The following is a 21,316-nucleotide window of genomic DNA, read 5'->3' on the forward strand; positions in this document are numbered from 1 at the left end:
CGGATTGAATTCTGATCCGTCTCCAACTGCTAGCAGGAGTACACTATGCCCATTGGTCCTGAGTCCATCTGTCTACCCTAAGGAAAACGAAATTATCAGGTAAGTAATTTCTCCATTAACTAGGCGACTTGTTGCTGGGAGTGAGCAACAAGAAACTGGATCTGCTTTTTGCAGTGGGCCACTGTCTGAGATATGCTGGACTCTATGGATTGTGTGCTGATTAGCAAGGCCATTCTTTTTTTTTTATTTATGCATATATCAGTTTACATATCAAGAACAATCTTGATTAATAGATAAATTCTGAAGTACTAAGTAACATTACAAAATCAAAACATCATATTAACATTAATCGTACTCCAAGCTTTAAATCCTCCATTATTGCTGGATCCAATACCGCTATAATATGTACTACAAATAAAAAGAAAAATAAATCTGCACCTCTAAAGGGGATTTTAATTATAATGAGGAGAGAAAACTCAGCCAGTTACTGAGAGATATCCATATAATTACCCATCATTATCCTGAGTTGTCACATTTACTACTTTATCAATCTAAAATTGTAACAATTGTGATGGTAGAAAGAAAAGATATAAGCTTCTTTATACTTGAATATAACATTTGCAGGGAAATTTTAGTAGGAAAAAGGCCCCTATTTGCTGGATCTTACATCTGAGGAGCAAAAATTGCTGCTTCTTCTGTGTCATCTTGGACACATCAGGAAAAACCCTAACCTGCAAGCTCAAAAAAGATTCTTATCTAGGTCTGAAAAAAAGCTTCAAAACCCAATGTTTATCAGGTTCCAATGCAAATGTCACAATCAATGCCACCGGAATGGCTTGAGCTGAATCCGATGTCTCCAAAAGTTCTGAAACATTTAAAGCAGGCATAACAGGCTCCACTTCAAATTCTGTCAATTTTGCCTTGGTAGTCTCCATCTGATTTTGTTCCCGTCTATTTTTTAAATAAGGTAAATAAAACGCTCGTATCAAAGGTGGAACAGCATTTTCAGGAATATTGAGAATTTCCATTACATATCTTTTAAACATGTCTTTTGGTGGTATATAAGGTATCTTTGGGAAATTCACAAAATGAAGGTTTTTACCTTCCATAGCGTTCTCAAGATTTTTAATCTTACTTAATAACAATGAATTATCTCTTACAAAAGATTCCTGTAAAGACTTACAAGAAATCATAGTTGTATTAACCTCCTTAATTTGCTGAGCGTTAGATTTTAGAATATTTTCCACAACTTGCAGATGCATTTCATGGTCATTACTTCTCTCTACCAAGGAATTTAACTGATTAGATAATAAATTCCCCAGACCTTCAGTAGCCTCCCACAATGAATCCAGAGTTACCAGATTAGGCTTAGCCAAGGAAAATCTCGGACTTGGTGGTAAAGGTGTAGAAAAACTTCTCAGATTTCGTCCTAGAATCATCTCTCCTGGTTGAGTTACCGGCAAACTCGTCTGGTGTTCCAGCTCTGGCATCCACACCCTCTCTTTCCCGGTTCGAGACACCCTGCCTGGAGGTTTCTGTGGCCTGCATCACTGGCAGACGTCCCCACCAGGTTCTCTTCTGGGTTTCTGCGTGTGGCAGGGTTTACCGGTGCCTCCCTCCAAATCGGGGACAAAGATGTTTCTGAGTCTGGCAGGGAGACCTGCATCTCCTCAGCGGCTCCCGGCAGAAGTGACTCCTCTGCCGATTTCAAACCCCCTTGAACCACATGACTGTCCATCAGTCCAGTCACTGACGTATCTGGGGGGAGCCCAGGGTAAGCTTTCTCCCTTGCACGCCTTTTCCTGGTCGAGTGGGACATTTGAGGCAATTTTTTCACAAGAAATCTTTAACAAAAGGCAGCCACGGCGTTCCAAATGATTGTAGATGCCATCTTGGATCCTTGAGCATGCATGGCACTTCTTATATTCTTATGTTTAGGTGATTGGCCTAAAAAGAGTAAGGATTTTTATTTTTATGCTTTGCAGTTTGTGAGACCTCCCACTTAGACCTCCAGATGCCTGTTGCTGCATCCAGTTTAATATCTAATGAAGGTATGTATGGACCTTTTTGAATATGTTTCATTTATTGTAAAATTCAGTTTGTAGAAACTTATTTATTTTAGACATTTTATATACCATTGTTCCATATAAAGATCACAACGGGTTACAAACATTTATACTACAAATCAATAATTTAATAGTTTTCAGAGGTAGTATTCATAAACATGGAATAGTCTAAATCTGAGATGTCTTAGATCTTTAGTTAATATGTATTAGAATGTCAGACGAGTAGTACAGGAATTATAATTTAACAATTTTTACAAAATAGTATGTTGTCTTAAGATACTTACATTCTCTTGTTAATTTATTACTCATTCTTCAATTATTCTCTCTTGACTTTTCTTGTAGTTCTCTGCATTCTTATGTTTTTAAGTTAGGTTATATGCATTTTTGAATAGCCATGTTTTTAACTTGCATTTAAATCTTTCTCCTAGGACAAGCAGGATAGTAGTCCTCACATGTGGGTGACATCAACAGATGGAGTCTGGCACGGAAAACTTCTAAAATCTTTGACTGGCACCCTGAGCATGCCCAGCATGCCATTATCCATGTGGGGTCTCTCTTCAGTCTCTTCTCCGCGGAGCTACTGCCTTGCGGTGGTGGAGCTCGTGCTCTCTTTTGTGGAAAAAGTTCCATAAAGTACGTTTTTTGCTCTGCGCTGGGTGTCTCTCCAGTTTTCAGTCAGTTTTTCTAGTTAGTCGGTGAGTTTTCCTCTCCTTCGGTGGCTGCGGGTTGTCGTGCCCTTGAGGTCTTCTGTGCACCTCATGGCAGTGTTGGGCTTCCGTCAGTGCCCCCCGTGCCCTTGGACTATGTTCTTAACATAGGGCTTCCCAAACCTGTCCTGGGGACCCCACAGCCAGTTGGGTTTTCACAATATCCACAATGAATATGCATGAGATACATTTGCATACCATGGAGGCTCGGTATATGCAAATTTATTCATGCATATTCATTGTGGATATCCTGAAAACCCAACTGGCTGTGGGGTCCCCAGGACAGGTTTAGGAAGCCCTGCCTTAACGGATCCTCGCAAAGTGTGCATGCTGTGCCTGGGGGCATCGCATGATGTTCAGGGCTGCGATCTGTTCACGCGGATGACTCCAAAGGGCCGTTGGGCCAGGATGGATAAGATGGAGAAGGATTTTGGTTCAGGTAAGTCTGACCCCTCCACCCAGGCATTGATGCTCTGGACGCCCAAGCACTGGGGGGGGACTCTTCGTCATTGACCCTTCGGTGGCCACTCCTTCCCTGAGACCTTCGGGGGAGAAAGGCTCCAGGGGTCGACCCGTGTCAGTCTCCTCGAAGTCGTGGAATTTTGGATCATTGTTCTCATCCTCTTCTCCGGGGAAAGACCGGGACAAGCATAGTGGGACATCTCGGAAACACTGTTACTGGTCTCTGTCCTTACAGGGTGCCGAACTCTGGCTGGCCACAAGCTTGCCACCTTGCCCCCAAAGCGGCTCTGGCGAGAGGAGGTCCCATCCTCCCTCAAGTCCGGTGGCCCAAGGCCGTCTACACCGATCCCCATGTCAGGCACTGACCCCTCTCGGCGTCCTGAGGAGGAACTGGCCTCTCCTCTCCCCTCTCAGCCTGTCTTTTCAGTGGAGGCTTTCGAGGTGGAGCTGGAACGTTGCTTTGCCTGGCGGTGGAACATGCTTTGTGTGATAGGGAGCCGGTGCCATCTCCGACTCTGGTGTCATCACCGGTGCCTGTGCCGATGCCTGTCCGGATTGGAGCCATTGTTGGACTGCCTTGATATTCTCCTCAGTATCCTCCTGACACAATTGTTGCCGGTGGCCCATCGGGCACCAGAACATAAGGCCTCTGAGCCAATCCTTTTCGGGGATGAAGGGATTGTCGGTACCTTCTGCACCACTGGAACCCCAGGACCGGTCATGATCTCTCTGGTCCCCCTAGGTCCCTTAGTGCCTTCGCCCCAGGATGTGCCCCTGGCCTCCCCCTTCGGGTGGTCTCGAGCCTGAGGACTCTTATGAACCTTTGGGAAGGGATACCTCTAGTACCTCGTCAGTGGATTCCGATGATCTTCCGTCGGAGGAGCGGCGTTGATCCCCACCAGAGAACCTGACCTTTGTGGGGTTTGTCCAGGCTGTGGCTGAAGCCATACCATTCCAACTTATGACAGAGGAGATTTTCCAGTTCGTAGATACCCTGAAGGAAGTGGTGGCGGTCCCTGACCACGAGATTCTCTGGGAACTGCTTCTTCGTGGCCCCGGGGAACCAGAAGGCTGATGGGGTTGTATCTTGTGCAGCAGGCTGTGAGCTTTGATAAGCACCAGCTTCCCCACCAATCTGTAGAGGTAGTCTGCGTTGAAGAAAGCAAAGATGTTGAAGATTCATGCCTCTGCTCTGGCTGGCAAGTAGAATAGGGCATGGGATGCAATGGGTAGGAGAGTGTTCTTGGTCTCCATGTTGGTGGCCTGTATTGCTTCCTATGCTATACATGACCCAAATACACCCATAGCTTTTGTTAGCAAGTCCAGGAGATTGAGGATGGCCTTGCCCAGCAGCCTCAAGAAGCCCTTGTGACTATTGTCCGCCAGGGCCTTGTATGTGGGAAGCATGAAGCGTGTGCTGCCTATGACATCTTCGAGATGGTGGGCCACGTAGCTGCCGCAGGCATCTCAGCAAAGCATCTCGCTTGGCTCCATGCATCGGACCTTCGCCCTGAGGTTCAGGACCAGCTGGCTGACTTGCCTTGCAGTCGCACAGCTGAAGGATCACCATGAGACCCTCTCAACAGTTGTCAGCTACTGTCTACGCTTCTCCATTGGCTTCCAAGAGGTCTTCTCGGCCTGGGCCTAGGAGGCCTTCTACAGGCAATGGAAGAACTATCCTCCTGCCCCTTGCGCTCAACCACAGCAGACAAGCGCTAGGGGCAGATCTAGTCAGCTACAGAGTCCCAGGTCCCAGCCAATGCCCCAGGCTAGCCCTGCTATGGGGTTTTGACTGGCTGCGAGAGCGCATAAGCCAGTGCTATCAACCAAGGCCGGAAGACCTGCCGGTCGGGAGCCGCTTCTTTGCGGACTGATGGCCATCCGTGACTTTGTATCTGTGGGTCTTGTCCAGCATCCGACATGGCTACAGGCTGAATCTCATAGCTGTTCCACCAGATTCTTCCCCTTGCCCACTTTGGGGTCCCATCTCGCATCCAATTTGCTCGTAGCAGAGCTCTCTGCCCTTTTAGTGGCCAGGGCAGTAGAGCCCATTCGTCGGGAGCAACAGGGGCATGGGTTTTACTCCCGTTATTTTTTGATTCCAAAGAAAACAGGAGACCTCTGTCCCATTCTTGATCTGTGGGCCTTGAACAGGTTTCTCAAAACAGAAAAGTTCAAGATTGTATCCTTGGTCACCCTGATTCCCCTCTTGCAAAGAGGGGAATGGCTTTGCTCCCTCGACCTGAAAGATGCTTACACCTGCAACAAGATCTTTCCCAGTCACCGGAAGAATCTCTGCTTTGTGGTGGATTGCTGGCATTTTCAATACCGCGTACTCCCATTTGGCCTGGCCTCCACGTCCAGGGTCTTCACAAAGTGCTTGGCTGTGGTGGGCACCTATTTACATCAGCTGGGGATCCAGGTCTTTCCAAGACAGACACTCAAGTGGGAGCGTTGTGATCGCTACGCCTCACTATTTGGGTTTTGGAGCCCCTGAGTTTTTTAATCAATTACCCAAAATCCCATCTTCACGGCTTGATTTCATTGGAGCCGTGTTGGACGTGACGTAGGTGAAGGCCTTTTTTGCCCCATGACGGGATCTGTGCATTGCAGTCCCTGGCGGGGGGTGATCCAGGAGAGCCAACTAGTGTCGGCAGGACGCATGTTGCAGCTTCTGGGGCACATGGCCGCAACCATCCTTGCTACATTGTTCCCCCATCTGCATGTATGCTGAGCCCGGTGGTCTCTGTGCTCAGTGGCAGCAGGCCACCCAAGATCTCCGGGTCTGCTTCCAGGTTTGCCCCACTCTCAGGGATTTCCTGGCTTGGTGGCGATCCCCATTCAATCTGGAATGGGGTATGCCATTTCAGGCTCCCCCAACCCAGATTATTTTTACCACGGATGCGTCTCACCTAGGTTGGGGAGCCCACGTAGGCTGCCTCCACACCCAAGGTCTCTGGACTGCCCAAGAAGCCTGGTTTCAGATAAACATCTTGGTGCTGCAGTATGCACTGTGGGCCTTCTGGGATCGCCTGGCCAACCACGTGGTCCTCATTTGGACAGACAACTAGGTTGCCATGTGGTATATGGACAAGCAAGGGTGCACCAAATCTTTCTTCCTCTGTCAGGGGGTGGTACAGATCTGGTCCTGGGCTCTGGCACTGGGGATGTTGCTCTGGGCAGTGTATTTGGCCGGGGTGAAGAACACCCTGGCAGACATGCTGAGTCGTACCTTCGACCCCCTCGAGTGGTCCCTGAAGCAGGAGGTGGCGGATCGAATCTTCCATTTCTGGGGAACCCCAGATGTGGATCTATTTGCTGCCCCCTGCAACAGGAAGGTTCCTCAGTACTGCTCCCTGTCCAAGGCAGATGGCCAGCCAACTACGGACGTCTTTGCCCTCCACTGGGGAATGGGCCTCCTATATGTGTATCCCCCGCTACCGTTGTTAGCGAAGACTCTCTTGAAGCTTCACCAGGACTGGGGAACCATGATCCTCATAGCCCCCTATTGGCCGAGACAGGTTTGCTTCCCAATCTGTTTTTGGACTGCCTCATGCAGGATCAGAGCAGGCTGCGCCACCCCAACCTCTGGGCACTATCCCTTACGGCCTGGATGTTGAGTGGTTGATCTTGCAGCCTCTTGACCTCTCAGAGGAGGTGTCTCGAGTGCTTGTGGCTTCAAGAAAGCCTTCCATGAGGAAGTCTTATGCATTGAAATGGAGGAATTTTACTGTCTGGAGTGAGCAGAACAATCTCATATCCCTTCTCCTGCCCAATCTGGGACCTCCTGGTTTATCTGTTGCACCTCTTGGAGGCTGGGCTTAAAACCAACTTCGGGTGCATCTCAGTGCCATAGGGGCTTACTGATTGTGGGTGGTTGAAGTGTAGCTTACTTCAGCTGCGGCGTCCCCTATGGATCCCAGCAGGGTCCTGGGACCTTAACGAAGTTTTGGCTTGGCTGATGAAACCACCGTTTGAGCTGCTGCACTCTCCAACACTCAAGTATTTGATTTGGAAGGTAATATTCTTGGTGGCAATCATGTCGACGCACAGAGTCAGTGAGCTGCAAGCCTTGGTGACTTATCTGCCCTACACGAGATTTTTCCATGACAGGGTGGTTCTGTGTATCCACCCTAGGTTACTGTGGAAGGTGGTGACAGATTTCCATCTTAACCAATCCAGCGACCTGCCTACTGTCTTCCTAGGTCTCATGCCAGCCAAGGGGAAAGGGCACTTCACACACTCGATTGTAAGAGAGCATTGGCCTTCTACCTGGACCGGACAGCAGGCTATAGGCAGTCGTCCCAGCTCTTTGCCTCTTTTGACTCCCAACAGGCTCTGGGTGGCTGTGACTAAGGAGACTCTTTCCACCTGGCTAGTGAACTGCATCTCCTTCAGCTGTGAACAGGCAGGACTGCAGCTGGGGGACCACATCACGGCTCATTCAGTTAGAGCCACGGTGACTTCGGTGGCTCACCTGCATGCAATTCCAGTGGATTATTTCCCGTCCCCGACAGACCAGGCCTCGGAGCGTCATGACCTAGAGGCCCCTCTTGCTTTGGAGGGTGATGACCCCAGGGTTGTCCGCTTGTTCCAAAGGCAGGACCTTAGCCCCCTCATCCTGCATGTCCTCCGGAAACTGGGAATTGAGGTCCCACAAGAGGATTCAGTCCTGGACTCTGTGGACCTAGTCATGCCTGGTCTGCGAGGGCCGGCTACCATGTTTTCCTTTTTCTCTGGATGGTGCAGCAGCTGGAGATCCGGGAGTGGGACATTCCGGACACAGGGTTTGAAGGTTAGCAGAGCTATGGAGAAGTTATATCCGCTGCCTCAAAAATGTTGGAGCTGCTCAGGGTGCTGAAGGTTGATGCCTTTGTGTCCACAGTCACCAAGAGAATTAAGATTCCAGTTGCTGGGGCTGCAGCCTTGAAGGGCCTCTAGGCCCGCAAACTTGAGGTTTACCTCAAGCGGATTGTTGAAGTCTTCACCCTGGGCATCCGGGCTGCAGCATGCAGCTACTTCATGCTTTACGTCAGCTTAAGGTGGGTCCAACACTTACAGAGCGCCAAGGACCTGTCACCGGAGGAGTCGAAACAGGCAGAGCGCTTGAAAGCAACAGTAGCCTACCGAGCAGACGCCTTGTATGGGCGGTTTCAGCCCGACGACTCCTGTGGTTGTGTAATTGGTCGGCAGATGTCTCTTCCAAGGCGCAACTGGGAGGCTCTTCCTTTCAAAGGCAAGTTCCTCTTTGAAGAGGACCTGGAACAGTTGATCAAGCAGCTCGGTGATAACAAGGTGCACAAGTTACCGGAGGACAGGCCCAAGACCTCTAGGGGTTTTCAGTCTCTCCGCTTGCGCTTTCAGAACCAAAGATGTTTCTGCTAGAGTGTAGAGCTTCAAGTGCTGAGTGACAGACTTTGGGGAGGTCTCAGCCCTGGTCCTAGTCCTTCTGTAACTGTAGGGCCAGCCAAGATGGACCAGGCCAAGGTCCAAGAGGACCAAAAAAAAAATAAATTCCTTGCAATGAGGAATGGCTGGTCCACTTCGCGACTCCTCCTGTCGGAGGTTGGCTGGCCTCCTATGAGGAGTGGACCAAAATCACCTTGGACCAATGGGTCCTCAGCATTATAAAACACTGCTACGCTTTAGAATTTGCTCGCCCTTTAAGACACCTTTTCATGGTCTCCCCCTGTACTTCTGCAGCAAAGAAGATAGTCGTCCACCAGACCATCCAAAGACTGAGGATATTAGGGGCCATTGTCCCTGTCCCTACGGAAGAGTGGGGGCGGGAATGTTACTCCATTTATTTCATTGTTCCAAAGAAGGAGGGGACTTTATTGCCCATCTTGGACCTGCATAATGTGAACAGAGCCGTTGTAGCAGCGGTCCGAGCAGAGAATTCCTGACTTATCTAGACCTCACGGAGGCGTATCTGCCGATTGGGATATACCACGATCACCAGAGGTACCTCAGGTTCAAGATCATCGGAGAAAATTTCCAGTTTTGTGCTCTTCCCTTCAGACTTGCTACAGCTCCAAGGACTTTCACCATAGCCGTGGTGGTGGTGGCAGCGCTACGGAAGCAGGGGATTCTGGTCCACCCGTACTTAGATGACTAGCTCATCAAGGTGAAGTCCCAAGATCTTTGTCGCCTTGCTGTGGAAGCCACAGTGACCCTCCCGCGATCCCTGGGCTGGGTGGCAACCTCACCAAGAGCTAACTTGCGCCCTCACAAGTCCTGGAGTTCTTGGGGGTGAAGTTCGATACCCGAGCTGGTAAGGTCTTTTTCTCGGAGGATCGCATGGTAATGCTATTGTCACAGATCCAGAGGTTTCTGGATGTGAGGATCCCCAAGGCATGGCACTATCTACAGGCTTTCAGTGCCATAGCCTCTACCCTAGAGTTGGTCCCATGGGCGTTTGCTCACATACGACTTCTTCAGAGGGATCTCCTCTCCAGGTGGGACCCCAAGTCGAAACAGTTTCATCTTCCTCTACCGCTTATGGAGCCTGCCAGTTCCAGTCGCTCATGGTGGATCTGTCAGGATCATTTGGCCTGTGGTGTGAACTTCGAGCTACCACATTGGGTTGTGTGATGACAGATGCCAGCCTCTCCGATAGGGGGGCAGTGTGCCAATTCGGATCAGTGCAGGGGCAGTAGACAGTGGAGGAGGCCTCTTGGTCCATCAATCGCCTGGAGACCAGGGCAGTATGGTTGGCACTTCTGGAGTTTCTCCCTCTGTTGCAGAGTCAAGCAGTTCGACTTCTGTTGGACAATGCGACCACGGTGGCCTATATCAATCGCCAGGGGGATACCTAGAGCAGAGCAGTGGCTCTGGAAGTGGACCTTCTCATGACTTAGGCGGAGCAGAACTTAGCCATGTTGGCAGCGTCTCACATTGCGGGATCAGACAACATTCAGATGGATTTCCTAAGCCGACAGCAACTGGATCTGGGAGAGTGGAAGCTCTCCAAAGAGGCGATAACGCTCATTTTGCATAGGTGGGGATCTCCTCACATCGACCTGATGGTGATGTAGGAGAACGCCAAGGCCCCATGCTGCTCCAGTTGCAGAAGGGAACACTGGGTGAAAGGCATCGATGCCCTAGTTTTACCATGGCCGACCGAGGTGCTGGTGTATGTGTTTTCCTCCGTGGCCTCTCATGGGCAAGATTCTAAGAAGAATAGAACGTCACTCAGGATGGGTGATTCTTGTTGCTCCAGAGTGGTCCAGAAGGCCTTGGTTTGTGTATGTAATCAATCTTGGTATGGATGGACCCCTGAGGCTGAGTCATCTACAGAATCTGCTCTGACAAGGTCCTATATTTTTCAATCAAGCGGATCACTTTTGTCTACCGGCTTGGCTTTTGGAAAGGCAGACTCTGAAGAAGAAGGGATATTTGGAGGATGTGATTTCCATGCTGTTGCATGCTAAAAAAACCCCAAAAACCCTTTATTTCTGTGGTCTATGTCAGAGTCTGAAGAGTCTTCGAGTCTTGGTGTACAAAACAGAGAGTAGACCCATGCATAGTGTCAGTGATACCAATCCTGGCTTTCCTGCAGCAGGGTCTGACTAAGGGCCTATCTTACAGTTCCCTGGTGTCCAAGTCTCTGCTCTGAACTGTTTATAAGGCAAGCTTCATGGGGCCAGTTGGGCAGCTCATCCGGATGTTATGCTCTTCCTGCGAGGGGTGAAACAACTGAAGCCTCCGGCTCACCAAGTTTGTCCCCCCTGGGGCTTACTTCTTGTTCTTAGAAGTGTGTTCGCCGCTCCTCTTGAACCTCTGAGAAAAGCTTCTATCACGGATCTTACTCTGAAGGTGGTCTTCTTGGTGGCTATTTGTTCTCCCTGGCGGGTCTCTGAGCATCAAGCCCTGTCCTGTAGAGACCCTTTCCTTCGGATTACGAATTCGGGGGTGTCCTTATGGACAGTCCCTTCCTTCTTGCCTAATGTGGTCTCCACTTTTCATTTGAACCAAGCTGGGGGAGTTCCCGGCCTTTATGAATCTGGGGCTCTGTTCACCTCATGCTTCGGAGTTGAGGCATCTGGATGTTTGCCGCACTCTACTGCAATATCTAGAGGGCAGTAACAGCTTCAGGATGTCTGACAACCTTGTCGTCTTCTGGAATGGACCCAAAAGAGAGGAGAAAGCCTCTAAGGGCCAATATTGCTAGGTGGTTAAAGGAAGCAATCACATCTGCTTACATATCCTGTGGTCTCCCGTTCTACAAGGGTTAAAGATTCATTCGACTCGTTCCCAGGTAACTTCATGTGTGGAATCTCAGATGGTATCTCCTCAGGAAATTTGCAGAGCGGCTACCTGGAAGTTTTTGCATATCTTTTCCAGACACTGCCAGGCTCCAGATGTTGTCTTGGAGCAAGTATTCTTTGAACGGGACTCTCACAGTCCCACCCTGTTGGGGAAGCTTTGGTACATCCCAGCTGTCTGGACTGATCTGGGTACATACAGGGAAAGGAAAATTGGTTCTTACCTGCTAATTTTCATTCCTGTAGTACCACGGATCAATCCAGACGCCCACCCGGGAGAGTGGAAAAGCATGGAGAGAGTCTGCTCGACCTGCCTATATTTACTTCTTTGTGTATCTCTGAAGAATGGCACAGGATTTTTTTTTCTAATAGTTTTTGTTTTCTTTCCTTATTCTTCTGCTCGTTATGGGGAAGTTTGTGATCAAAGTTTTAAGTGAATTTTGACTTGTTTGGGTACAGCTTTATACTGAAGTGGTGCAGGTGGCACACCAGATTATGAGGCGGTGCCTTCAAAACTTTCTCTGTCTCCATCTGCTGGAAGGGAGGCAAAACCCAGCTGTCTGGACCAATCCGTGGTACTACAGGAACGAAAATTAGCAGGTAAGAACCAATTTTCCTTTAGTCCTCAGGAAATCTGCCTGCCACCTCATGGAGTTGGGTTCTCCTAGTTTGTTTTATTTTTTCGTAATCTACTTACGAAACGTAATAGAGACCCTGCGTGGATAGTGGCATGCTGGGCATGCTCAGTGTGCCAGTCAAAGTTTCTAGTCAAAGTTTCTAGAAACTTTGACAGAAGTTTCCATGCCAGATTCCATCTGATGGTTTCAGCCATATGTGAGGATTAACATTCTGCTGTCCTAGGAGAATACATGTTAGAGGTAAGCAACTTAGCTTTCTGTCCGGTATCAGATGTAACATCTCAGGTAGAGAATTCAAAACTTTGGACCTGCTATGGAAACGCATGATCTCTTACTTGTCAGATGTGTACTCATTATTGTAGGAACAGTCAATAGTCCTTTATTTTGAGATCTTAGTGTTTGCTGCGGTGTGTATGGTTATAGTGTCATCATTGTTACTAGAGTGAATGATTTTGAATGTTAATACTTTATAATAGATCTGTGATTGTACAGGCAGCCAATGCAGTGAAATCAGTGAGGATGTGATGTGATCAAATTTCTGTGTTCCTAATAAATCTTGATGAGGCATTTTGTAATATCTATAATGGTTTTAAGAGACATGCAGGAAGGCAGAGTAATAGGGAGTTACAGTAGTCTGAGAAAATTAGTTTGTAATACAATACAGAAGTCCTTGAAAGTTAGTAAAGGTTTCAACCAATGTAAAATACTTAGCTTGGTATAGCCTACATTAATTTATTGATGTGTTTTTTCATAGTAAGGTTTTCATCTAGCTGGATACCTAAATCCCGTACTTGATCTCAGGGAGTAATTTGAAAATTATCCAGGTCTAGAGGCAGATGTTTTACTATAAAAGAATTTCTACTTAACTAAATGATTTGGGTTTTTTTTTGTGTTTAATGTTTAAGTTGAGAGAGTTCTTGCTGTATTGCTTTCATAAAGGTTGAGTGTGTCGATGCCATATTTTCAAATGATTTGGAGAATGGGATGTAAAACTGTATGTCATCTGAGTGCTAGAAGAAAGTAATTCCTAAATCGGCCAGTAATTTTACACAGTGGGATCATATAAATATTGAATAGTGTTGCCAAGAGTTGCAGATATCGGATTGTCCAGTTTGACTTGGAATCTCCTATTAGATAGGAAGAGAATCATTTGAGAACACTTCGTCAATCCCAATATTGCTTAGTTGATGGCATAACAGGATATGATCCATGGTGTCGAAGGTGGCTGTTAAATCGATTAGCACAAGAAAATAAGATTCATCATCATCAAACCCTTGTAGAACAGAGTCCATTAATAAGAGGAGTAAAGTCTCAGTTGAATGATGTTTCCTAAATCCAAATTGGTTTGGGAAGAGAATATCTTAGTCTTCCAGATGATTTACAAGTTGAGATAACACTGCTTTTTCAAGTACTTTTGAGAGAAAAGATAAATTGAAAATTGGACGGTAGTTGTCCCAATTGTCGAATATACCAGTTTTATTTTTTAGGATTGGTTTTATCACAGCTTGTTTTACCCCATATGGAACAAATCCTTCTAAGAGAGAATGATTGATTATGGTTGTGATTGTCAGAGTGATAACACTGTATTTGCTTCAAGGAACTAGCTGGAATGTGGTCATGTGGGCGAATAGTAGGTTTAATTTTAATAATTTGACTAATTTCAACATTGGTTACTCTGTCAAATGTGGTTCATTTAGCCAGACCATGTGATTCTTCAGGTGCTTTTTTTGGGCAAGCAGATAGAGAATTGAGCTTTCAACCTATTTATTTACCTAAAAAAGATGTGGCATATTCTTTGCAAGCGTCCTTTTTGAAATCATAGTTTCTAGAAATAGAAGATGACAGGTCTTTGTGTTTAACAACTTCAAAGAGCAATTTAGAATTAAATATTGCTCTATTAATCGGTTTAGCATAGTAATCTTTTTTTGCTCTATTAGTTAGTGCATGGTATTTTGTTGAGAGATCTATATTTTCCTAGGGATTCAGAAGACAGGCATTTCTGCCATTGTACCTGTCCTATGTGATTTCTGGTGCATAATCTTGCTGTGCTTAGTTTGAATTTGGGTAAAGATTGCTGCTATTGACATCCTTCAAATGATCTTTCTAGTTAGAATTAGATCAGACTTTCTTCTGTTTGTTGATCTATCGGTGCCAAGGATGGAAACCAGGCCCATATATGTCACATTTCTAAAATGTACCTTTCATAAAACAGTGCCCCTAGTTTGATATCTCTTCCTGCAGTTTGAGCAGTAATCGGGAAACCCATAGAACACTTTTTTCTAATAATCCATAAAAATTGGTAACAAATGTTTTCTTAATTTAGTGAATGAATTATAAAAAAAAATTGCAGTTCATTGTAATTTCCTTCTAGGTTCACCTCCACCGCCATCAAATGTTCAAGAAGTTCAAGTTGAGCTGCCTGAAGTCAATGTTAATTCGATACCTACTGCATCACAATTACCCACTTCTGATGCCTTTGCAGCTGTGGCCCAGCTGTTTCAAACAACACAAGGACAACAGGTAAAAAGACAATCCTTTTGTAATATATCATACTTTTTAATACTATTACTTACAGTATTTATAATATGTTGTGACTAGGTTGAAGGAAGACCAGTCTAAATGTTTTGTAGTTGCCTATCAGCTGTTGTCATGTTTCCTAGAGAGAGACTCGAACCATCTCTTTCATGGCTTCAGCATCTAGCTGTAATGAAAACTTGTCAACTGTAGTGATACAAACCCCTTTTTCTCATGCATATTGTTGCCTTAATGTTTCATTCAAAATGTTAAATATTAACTTGTATGAATGCAGTAAAATAAGTGGTGGAAGATAGATTTTATTCCTTGAGTGTGATAAATAAAAATTTACAACAGATATTTATTTTTTATTACTTCGTATGCTGTTGTGTAGTCTTGTTTTATAACTGTTTCTATTTTATTTTTATATATTTTTTTTACTTTTAATCTGAAGTATGTATCCTAAATTTTGTCTAGTTCTTATGCTTATTTGTAATTCCAGATCATGCAGTTTGAATAAACGTTAGCTCCTGTTTGTACCCTAGATCAGTCCAGACAAGTGGGTTTTGCATCTCTACTAGCAGATGGAGGCAGAGAACTAAACACTTTTCAGGCACTGCTACTTAACCGAGAGTGCCACCTGCAATCCCTCAGTATTTCTGTTTCCAGCAGATGGTAGAGGTGCAAACCTGCATGTCTAGTTGTTTAAAAAAAAAAAAAATTATAGAGAGAGAAAAAAATCAGACACAGAGTAGGTGAGAAGAATAGAAGAGCTCCCTGAAGTGCTAGGTTCCTTTGTGGGCCATCCCTCAGGTCGAGCTGGGCGAGTGTGGAGTTGGTGATCCCTGTGCATCATCCAGGGTTAGGAGAGCCAGGGGTGCCTAGTTCCCTCCTTTCTCTGAAGGCTCTTTCTCAGAGGACCCAGCCTATTGCCTCCAACAGGGAAGTACTTCATTTTTCTTTTACTTGTTGGTTAGGCTGTCTGTTACTTTAAAAAAAAAAAAAAAAAAAAAAAAAAAAAGTTCAGAAGCAGCAGGTGCTTTGCCTGGGGATGCGACTGGGAGTAGAAACAAGCAGAACACTATGTCGGGGAAGGAAGCTTTGCTGTGTGGGGCTGCATTGGGATGAGTTTCCTCACAGATCTCGACCTGCCATGTTCGGACTTTGCCATGGCAGGAAGCAGACAGCGCTGTGTGCCCCCCGCCCCCCCCAATAATGGCGCTGATGGAGTGCGCAAAAATATGCAGGACTTGTGGCAGCACTCATTTGTGGCTTAACTCAACCGCATGTTGGGCAGATTCTGCTGCAGGGGTCCTTGGCAGGGCAGCCTGTGGACAGGAGAGCTACTTGCTTGCAGGGCCCTGTTAGAGAGAGGTCTCTGGAGGAGATTTTGCAGCCAGGATTAGGAAGACTGCGCAGAGCACACTGCAGTGGCCTGTTCAAGAGGATCAGGACTTCCCTTCCCCTCTGTCTTTGGTGATGCAGGCCGGGTCTGAGGATCTGGGGGAGGAGGCTCTGAGGTTCAGGACAGAGAGAGAGAGAGGACTTTTCCACTGAGTTTGTGTTACTTATGCACAAAGCCTTTTTAGGCCGAAAATATGGAGGGAGTAAATGGCCTTTACACCATGGAGGGCAGCTCGATCCTAAGAAAGCAAGAAGTTCCCCAGTCAGGTGTTTGGGGACCTTTGCCGTCAATGGGATCTCAGTCACCCGGACGGGGCATTGCAGGCAGAGGAGTTGGCGGCCATTTTGGCAGCACATGCTGAAGTGCAGGCTGCCATTTCTGAGCCCTGGGATTCTTCCCCCACACTTTTGCCTGTGGGAAAGGACCCTGCTGGTGATTGGGATGGGGAGGGTCTCGTGAAGAAGCCGATCAGGACCTGGAGGTTTTTTCCACACCATGGTGTGCTTCTCCTTCATAAGGCATATTTAGCCAGGAAGGAGCTGGGGCAAAGAGACCCTTGCCTAGGAAGACCCGGACGGCCAAAAAGGCTAGAGGGCCCGTGCAGTCAGGAGGGTTCCTGTGTATGCTGGGAATCGAGTGCGCCTTGGAGGAGGATGATTCGTCAGATAGCCTGGATGATCCTGAACAGCTTCAAGGAGGTCCAGTGGGACCAGACAAGGACCCTTTTGGTGTCCTGGGAGATCCAAGGCAGGACCTGGAGGTCACTAGGGCCATGGGGAAGCTAATATCCCTTGCTGGATAGACCTTGGAATCGTGGAGAATTCCCAAGGTGGATGCAGCTGTGTCAGCGGTTATTAAAAAGATGATCATCCCGGTAACAGGAGCGGCGGGTCTCAAGGATACCCAGGATAGGAAGCTGGAGATCCTACTCAGCTTTGACCCTTGGGGCAGGTGTGTGTGGAAGTCTGATGTAGAGATCCTGTTTGTCCTGGGTGCAGAAGGCATAAGAACATGCCATACTGGGTCAGACCAAGGGTCCATCAAGCCCAGCATCCTGTTTCCAACAGTGGCCAATCCAAGCCTTAAGAACCTGGCAAGTACCCAAAAACTAAGTCTATTCCATGTTACCCTTGCTAGTAATAGCAGTGGCTATTTTCTAAGTCAACTTAATTAATAGCAGGTAATGGACTTCTCCAAGAACTTATCCAATCCTTTTTTAAACCCACCTATACTAACTGCACTACACACCTATACTAACTGTTCAGGAATGGCGTCTGAAGCAGTGCAGGTGGCCTGTTTAGAGGCGGGGATAGCTTATGTAGCTGATGCTCTGTATGACATTGTCCGGACTTCTGCCAGGAGTATGGCAGTGCGAAAGCTCCTGTGGCTGCGAAATTGGGACGTGTGATTTAAAGTTCAGCTGTCAAACCTCCCTTTCAGGAGGAAGCTTCTCTTCAGGGAGAACTCTGAGCAGCCCATGAAGTAGTTGGGAGAGTTAAAAGGCAATAAATTACTGAGGACAGGAAGGGTCCTAGGAAATCCTTTCTGCCACGAGTCCGTTTTCGAGAGGCTAGGAGATTTTGGGCAAGCAGAGCCCCTGTGCCGGTATCGTAGAAACAGAGTTCGGGCACACAGCAGCCCTTTTGGAATCAGCGCAGATCCCCAAGGGATGGTGGTTCCCAAGGGGGGGGGTGGAAGTAATGTTTGGACAGTGTGAAGGTGTGTTGGTCCACTCCTCTCTGGAAGCTATCGGAGGGAGGCTCTCTTTTACGAGGAGTGGACCAGAATCACGTTGGACTGGTGGGTCCTGGAGGTGGTAAGAGACTGTTATGCTTTAGAATTTTCTCAGCCGCTCATGGATGCCTTTGTAGTCTCCCGGTGAAAGCGAGAGGCGGTGTGGGACATGTAACAGCACTTACAACTTCTGCGCAGCATTGTTCTGGTGCTGCCCCAGGAGAGGGGGCAGGGCAGGTATTCTGTGTACTTCGTGGTGCCATAGAATGAGGGGACTTTTCGGCCCATTCTTGATCTGCAGAAGGTAAATGCGGCCCTCTGGATGCTGTGTTTTCAGATGGAGATGCTGTGCACAGTGATAGAAGTGATGGTGGTAGTGGCGGCGGCACTCAGGAAGGAGGGTGTCCTGGTCCACCTGGGCAATTGGCTGACATGAACGAAGTCAGAGGTAGAGTGTGGTCGCTCAGTCCAGCATGTACTTTAGCTTTTGGGGGCATTGGGCTGGTTGATGAACCTCGCAAAGAGTCATCTGAAGCTGACCTTTGGAGTATTTGGGCACACGCTTCGATACACGGCTGGGGAAGGTGTTACTGACTTCGGAGGGAGTCCTCAAGCTGCAGAGTCAGGTTCTTTGGTTGCTGAGCCTGTCTGTGCCCAAGGTCTGGAATTACCTGCAGGTCCATGGCTTCTATACTGGATTTAGTGCCATGGGCTTTTTCTCACATGTGTTCTCTGCAGGGGGCTCTGTTATCCCGTTGAAATCCGCTGTCGGAGGAATTTCAGCTTCCTTTACCATTGCCAGAGGATACCAGGTCCAGTCTTATGGTGGCTGTTGCGGCACAGTCTGGAGAAGGGAATAGATCTGGAAATATCAGACTGGGTACTGGTAACCACAGATGCCAGCTTCTTTGGATGGGGTGCAATTTGTCAAGGGAAGTCGACTTGGGGCAGTGGTCGCTGGAAACCAGGGTGGTGCGCAAGGCCTTGTTGGCGTTTCTTCCTCTCGTTCGGGGGGAAAAGTCAGTGCGCGTATTCTCAACAATGTGATGATGATAGTGTATATCAATGGTCAAGGCGGAACAAAGTCTTCTAGTGGCGCTGGAGCCACAGGATCTGTTTGTGTGGATGGAGAAACATCTGGTGAGACTTGCTACTTCTCATGTGGCTGGAGTGGACAATGTGCAAGTGGACTTCCTCAGCAGATAGAATCTAGATCCGGGAGAGTAGGAATTGTCGGCGGAGCAAATCAGTGATAGACCTCATGGTGACTCCAGCAAATGTGAAAAGGGATCGCTTTTTCAGTTGCAGACGGGAAGTCAGATCGGAAGGTATCGATGCTGTCGTGCAACGGTGGCCAACACGCCTCTTGCTGTACATATGTTCTCTATGGCCACTTGTAGGATGGGTGCTGTGGCGAGTTGAGTCCGGGCAGAGTGATTCTGGTGGTGCCCGAGTGGCTGCGTCTGCTGTGGTTTGCAGACCACCTGCATCTGGCGGCAGACAGGCCCGTTCACTTGACTTATCTCTCATGGTTATTTCGACAGGGACCTGTATTTTCAGACCGGGAGGATCACTTCTGTCTAGTGGCTTGGCTCTTGAGAGGCGGAGGCTCCTTTTGAAGGGATATTCGGAGCTGGTGATTGCAACTTTGCTTCAGGCAAGGAGACCTTCCACTTCAATGGCTTATGTCAGGTTTTGAGAGTTTTCGAATCCTGGTGTTTGCTGAATAGAGTGCATCCCTTAAAGGTGGACATTTCACATCTTGGCTTTCTTGCAGAGCGGGTTGTCTAAGGGATTAGCATATAATTCCCTTCGAGTCCAGCTAGCAGCTTTGGGTTCTCTGCGTGGTGGGATTCAGGGTAGACCACTGGCGTCTCATCCGGATGTGGCTCATTTCCTACAAGGGGCAAAGCATCTGCGTCCTCCGCTGTGGAAGATCTGTTGACGTAGAATCTGAATTTGGTTCTTGGGGTGCTGTGTGGCCCTCTCTTTGAACCAATGCAGAGGGCGTTGTTGAAGGATTTAACCCTGAAGACTGTTTGTTTTCCTGGTGGCCATCTGTTCGGCTAGGTGAATTTCTGAGCTGCAAGCGTTGTTGTGTAGGGATGCTTTCCTGCGGTTTTCAGACAATGAGGTTTCTTTACGCATGGTTCCTCATTTTTTGCCGAAGGTAGTGTCCTCTCTTCTCTTTAATTAGGTGATTGAACTTTCGGCGTTTCCAAACTTAACAGCCGATTCTTCGATGGCTTATCGGATGTGCGTCATATCCTTTTGTGATATCTCAAGGTGACGAATCCCTTTCGGAGATCAGATCATCTGTTTGTTCTGTTCAGTGGAGCAAAGAAGGGAAATAAGGCTTCCTCGCTGGTTAAAAGAGATGATAGCTTTGGCTTACCATCTGCAAGGACTGACCGGTGCTGTAGGGGTTGGGAGCGCATTCCACTAGGGCACAGGTGACCTCATGGGTGGAGTGTCAACTGCTTTCTCCGCAAGAGATCAGTCGTTTGGCGACGTGGTCTTCTCTTAATGCTTTTACCAAATAATGCTTAGATGTGCGGGCTCCAGAGGAAGCGGCATTTGGGGGAGTATTGCACGCAGGTCTTTTGAGTTCCCGCCCAGAATAGAGGGGCTTGGGTACATCTCACTTGTCTGGACTGATCTGGGGTATAAATAGGAAAGGAAAATTGGTTCTTACCTGCTAATTTTTGTTCCTGAAGTACTACAGATCAGTCCAGAGACTCATCCCCATCTGATGAAAAACTTCCTCGCTTCTGGATATGGCTAAGCTGATTGGGCTGGCATTGAATATAATCAGAGTAATGAAAATTGTACATAGTTTGGTATATGTTTGTGTTTAATCAAGGAGGCCTAGTTTGCAGGGGGCTCCAACTAAAGTCTCTGTTCGCCCAAGGTTTATTGGGGTTTGTTAGGGTAGATATCTTGGCTTGGGTACAGGTCAATACTGAGGGACTCAGTATTGACCTGTACCTCAAATTTTTTTTCTCTGCCTCCATCTGTTGGTAGGGATGCATAAACCTGCTCATCTAGTCTGATCCGTGGTAATTTTCATTCCTGAAGTAACAGGTAAGAACCAATTTTCCTTTAGTCTTTCCTCATAAGGGAATCATTCCTTCTCCTTTATTTTGATTGCGCTTCTCTGTTCCTTTTCTAATTCTGTTATATATTTTTTAAGATATGGTGACCAGAACTGCACACAGTGATCAAGATGCAGTTGCACTATGGAGCAATAAAGAGGCATTATGATATTCTGTTTTGTTCTCATATAGAAACATACATAGAAACGGCGGAAGAAGACCAAACGGTCCATCCAGTCTGTCCAGCAAGCTTTCACTTATTTTTTCCCATACTTATCTGTTTCTCTTGTCCCTTGTAAGTGACTTTTTGTTCTATTTCCCTTCCATCCCACCATCCCTTCCACCCCCACTATCGATCTATTTCCCTTCCACCCCTGCTATCGATCTATTTCCCTTCCACCCCTGCTATCGGATGTAGTTAGCAGTGC

At 47.3% G+C, this 21,316-nt stretch overlaps 1 protein-coding gene across 3 annotated transcripts in view; it reads left to right on the plus strand.

The window, feature by feature from the left end:
* Positions 1 to 21,316, plus strand: part of SCAF4 (SR-related CTD associated factor 4) — a 428,510-nt gene that overhangs the window by 133,673 nt on the left and 273,521 nt on the right. For all 3 annotated transcript variants that reach the window (XM_029603599.1, XM_029603600.1, XM_029603601.1), the window contains 2 exons: positions 1,986 to 2,051; positions 14,512 to 14,660. In XM_029603599.1, the coding sequence (XP_029459459.1) occupies positions 1,986 to 2,051; positions 14,512 to 14,660 (215 nt within the window). The remainder of the gene's footprint in view (positions 1 to 1,985; positions 2,052 to 14,511; positions 14,661 to 21,316) is intronic.

Source organism: Rhinatrema bivittatum, chromosome 5 (assembly GCF_901001135.1).
Source record: "Rhinatrema bivittatum chromosome 5, aRhiBiv1.1, whole genome shotgun sequence".
Classification (NCBI taxonomy): domain Eukaryota; kingdom Metazoa; phylum Chordata; class Amphibia; order Gymnophiona; family Rhinatrematidae; genus Rhinatrema; species Rhinatrema bivittatum.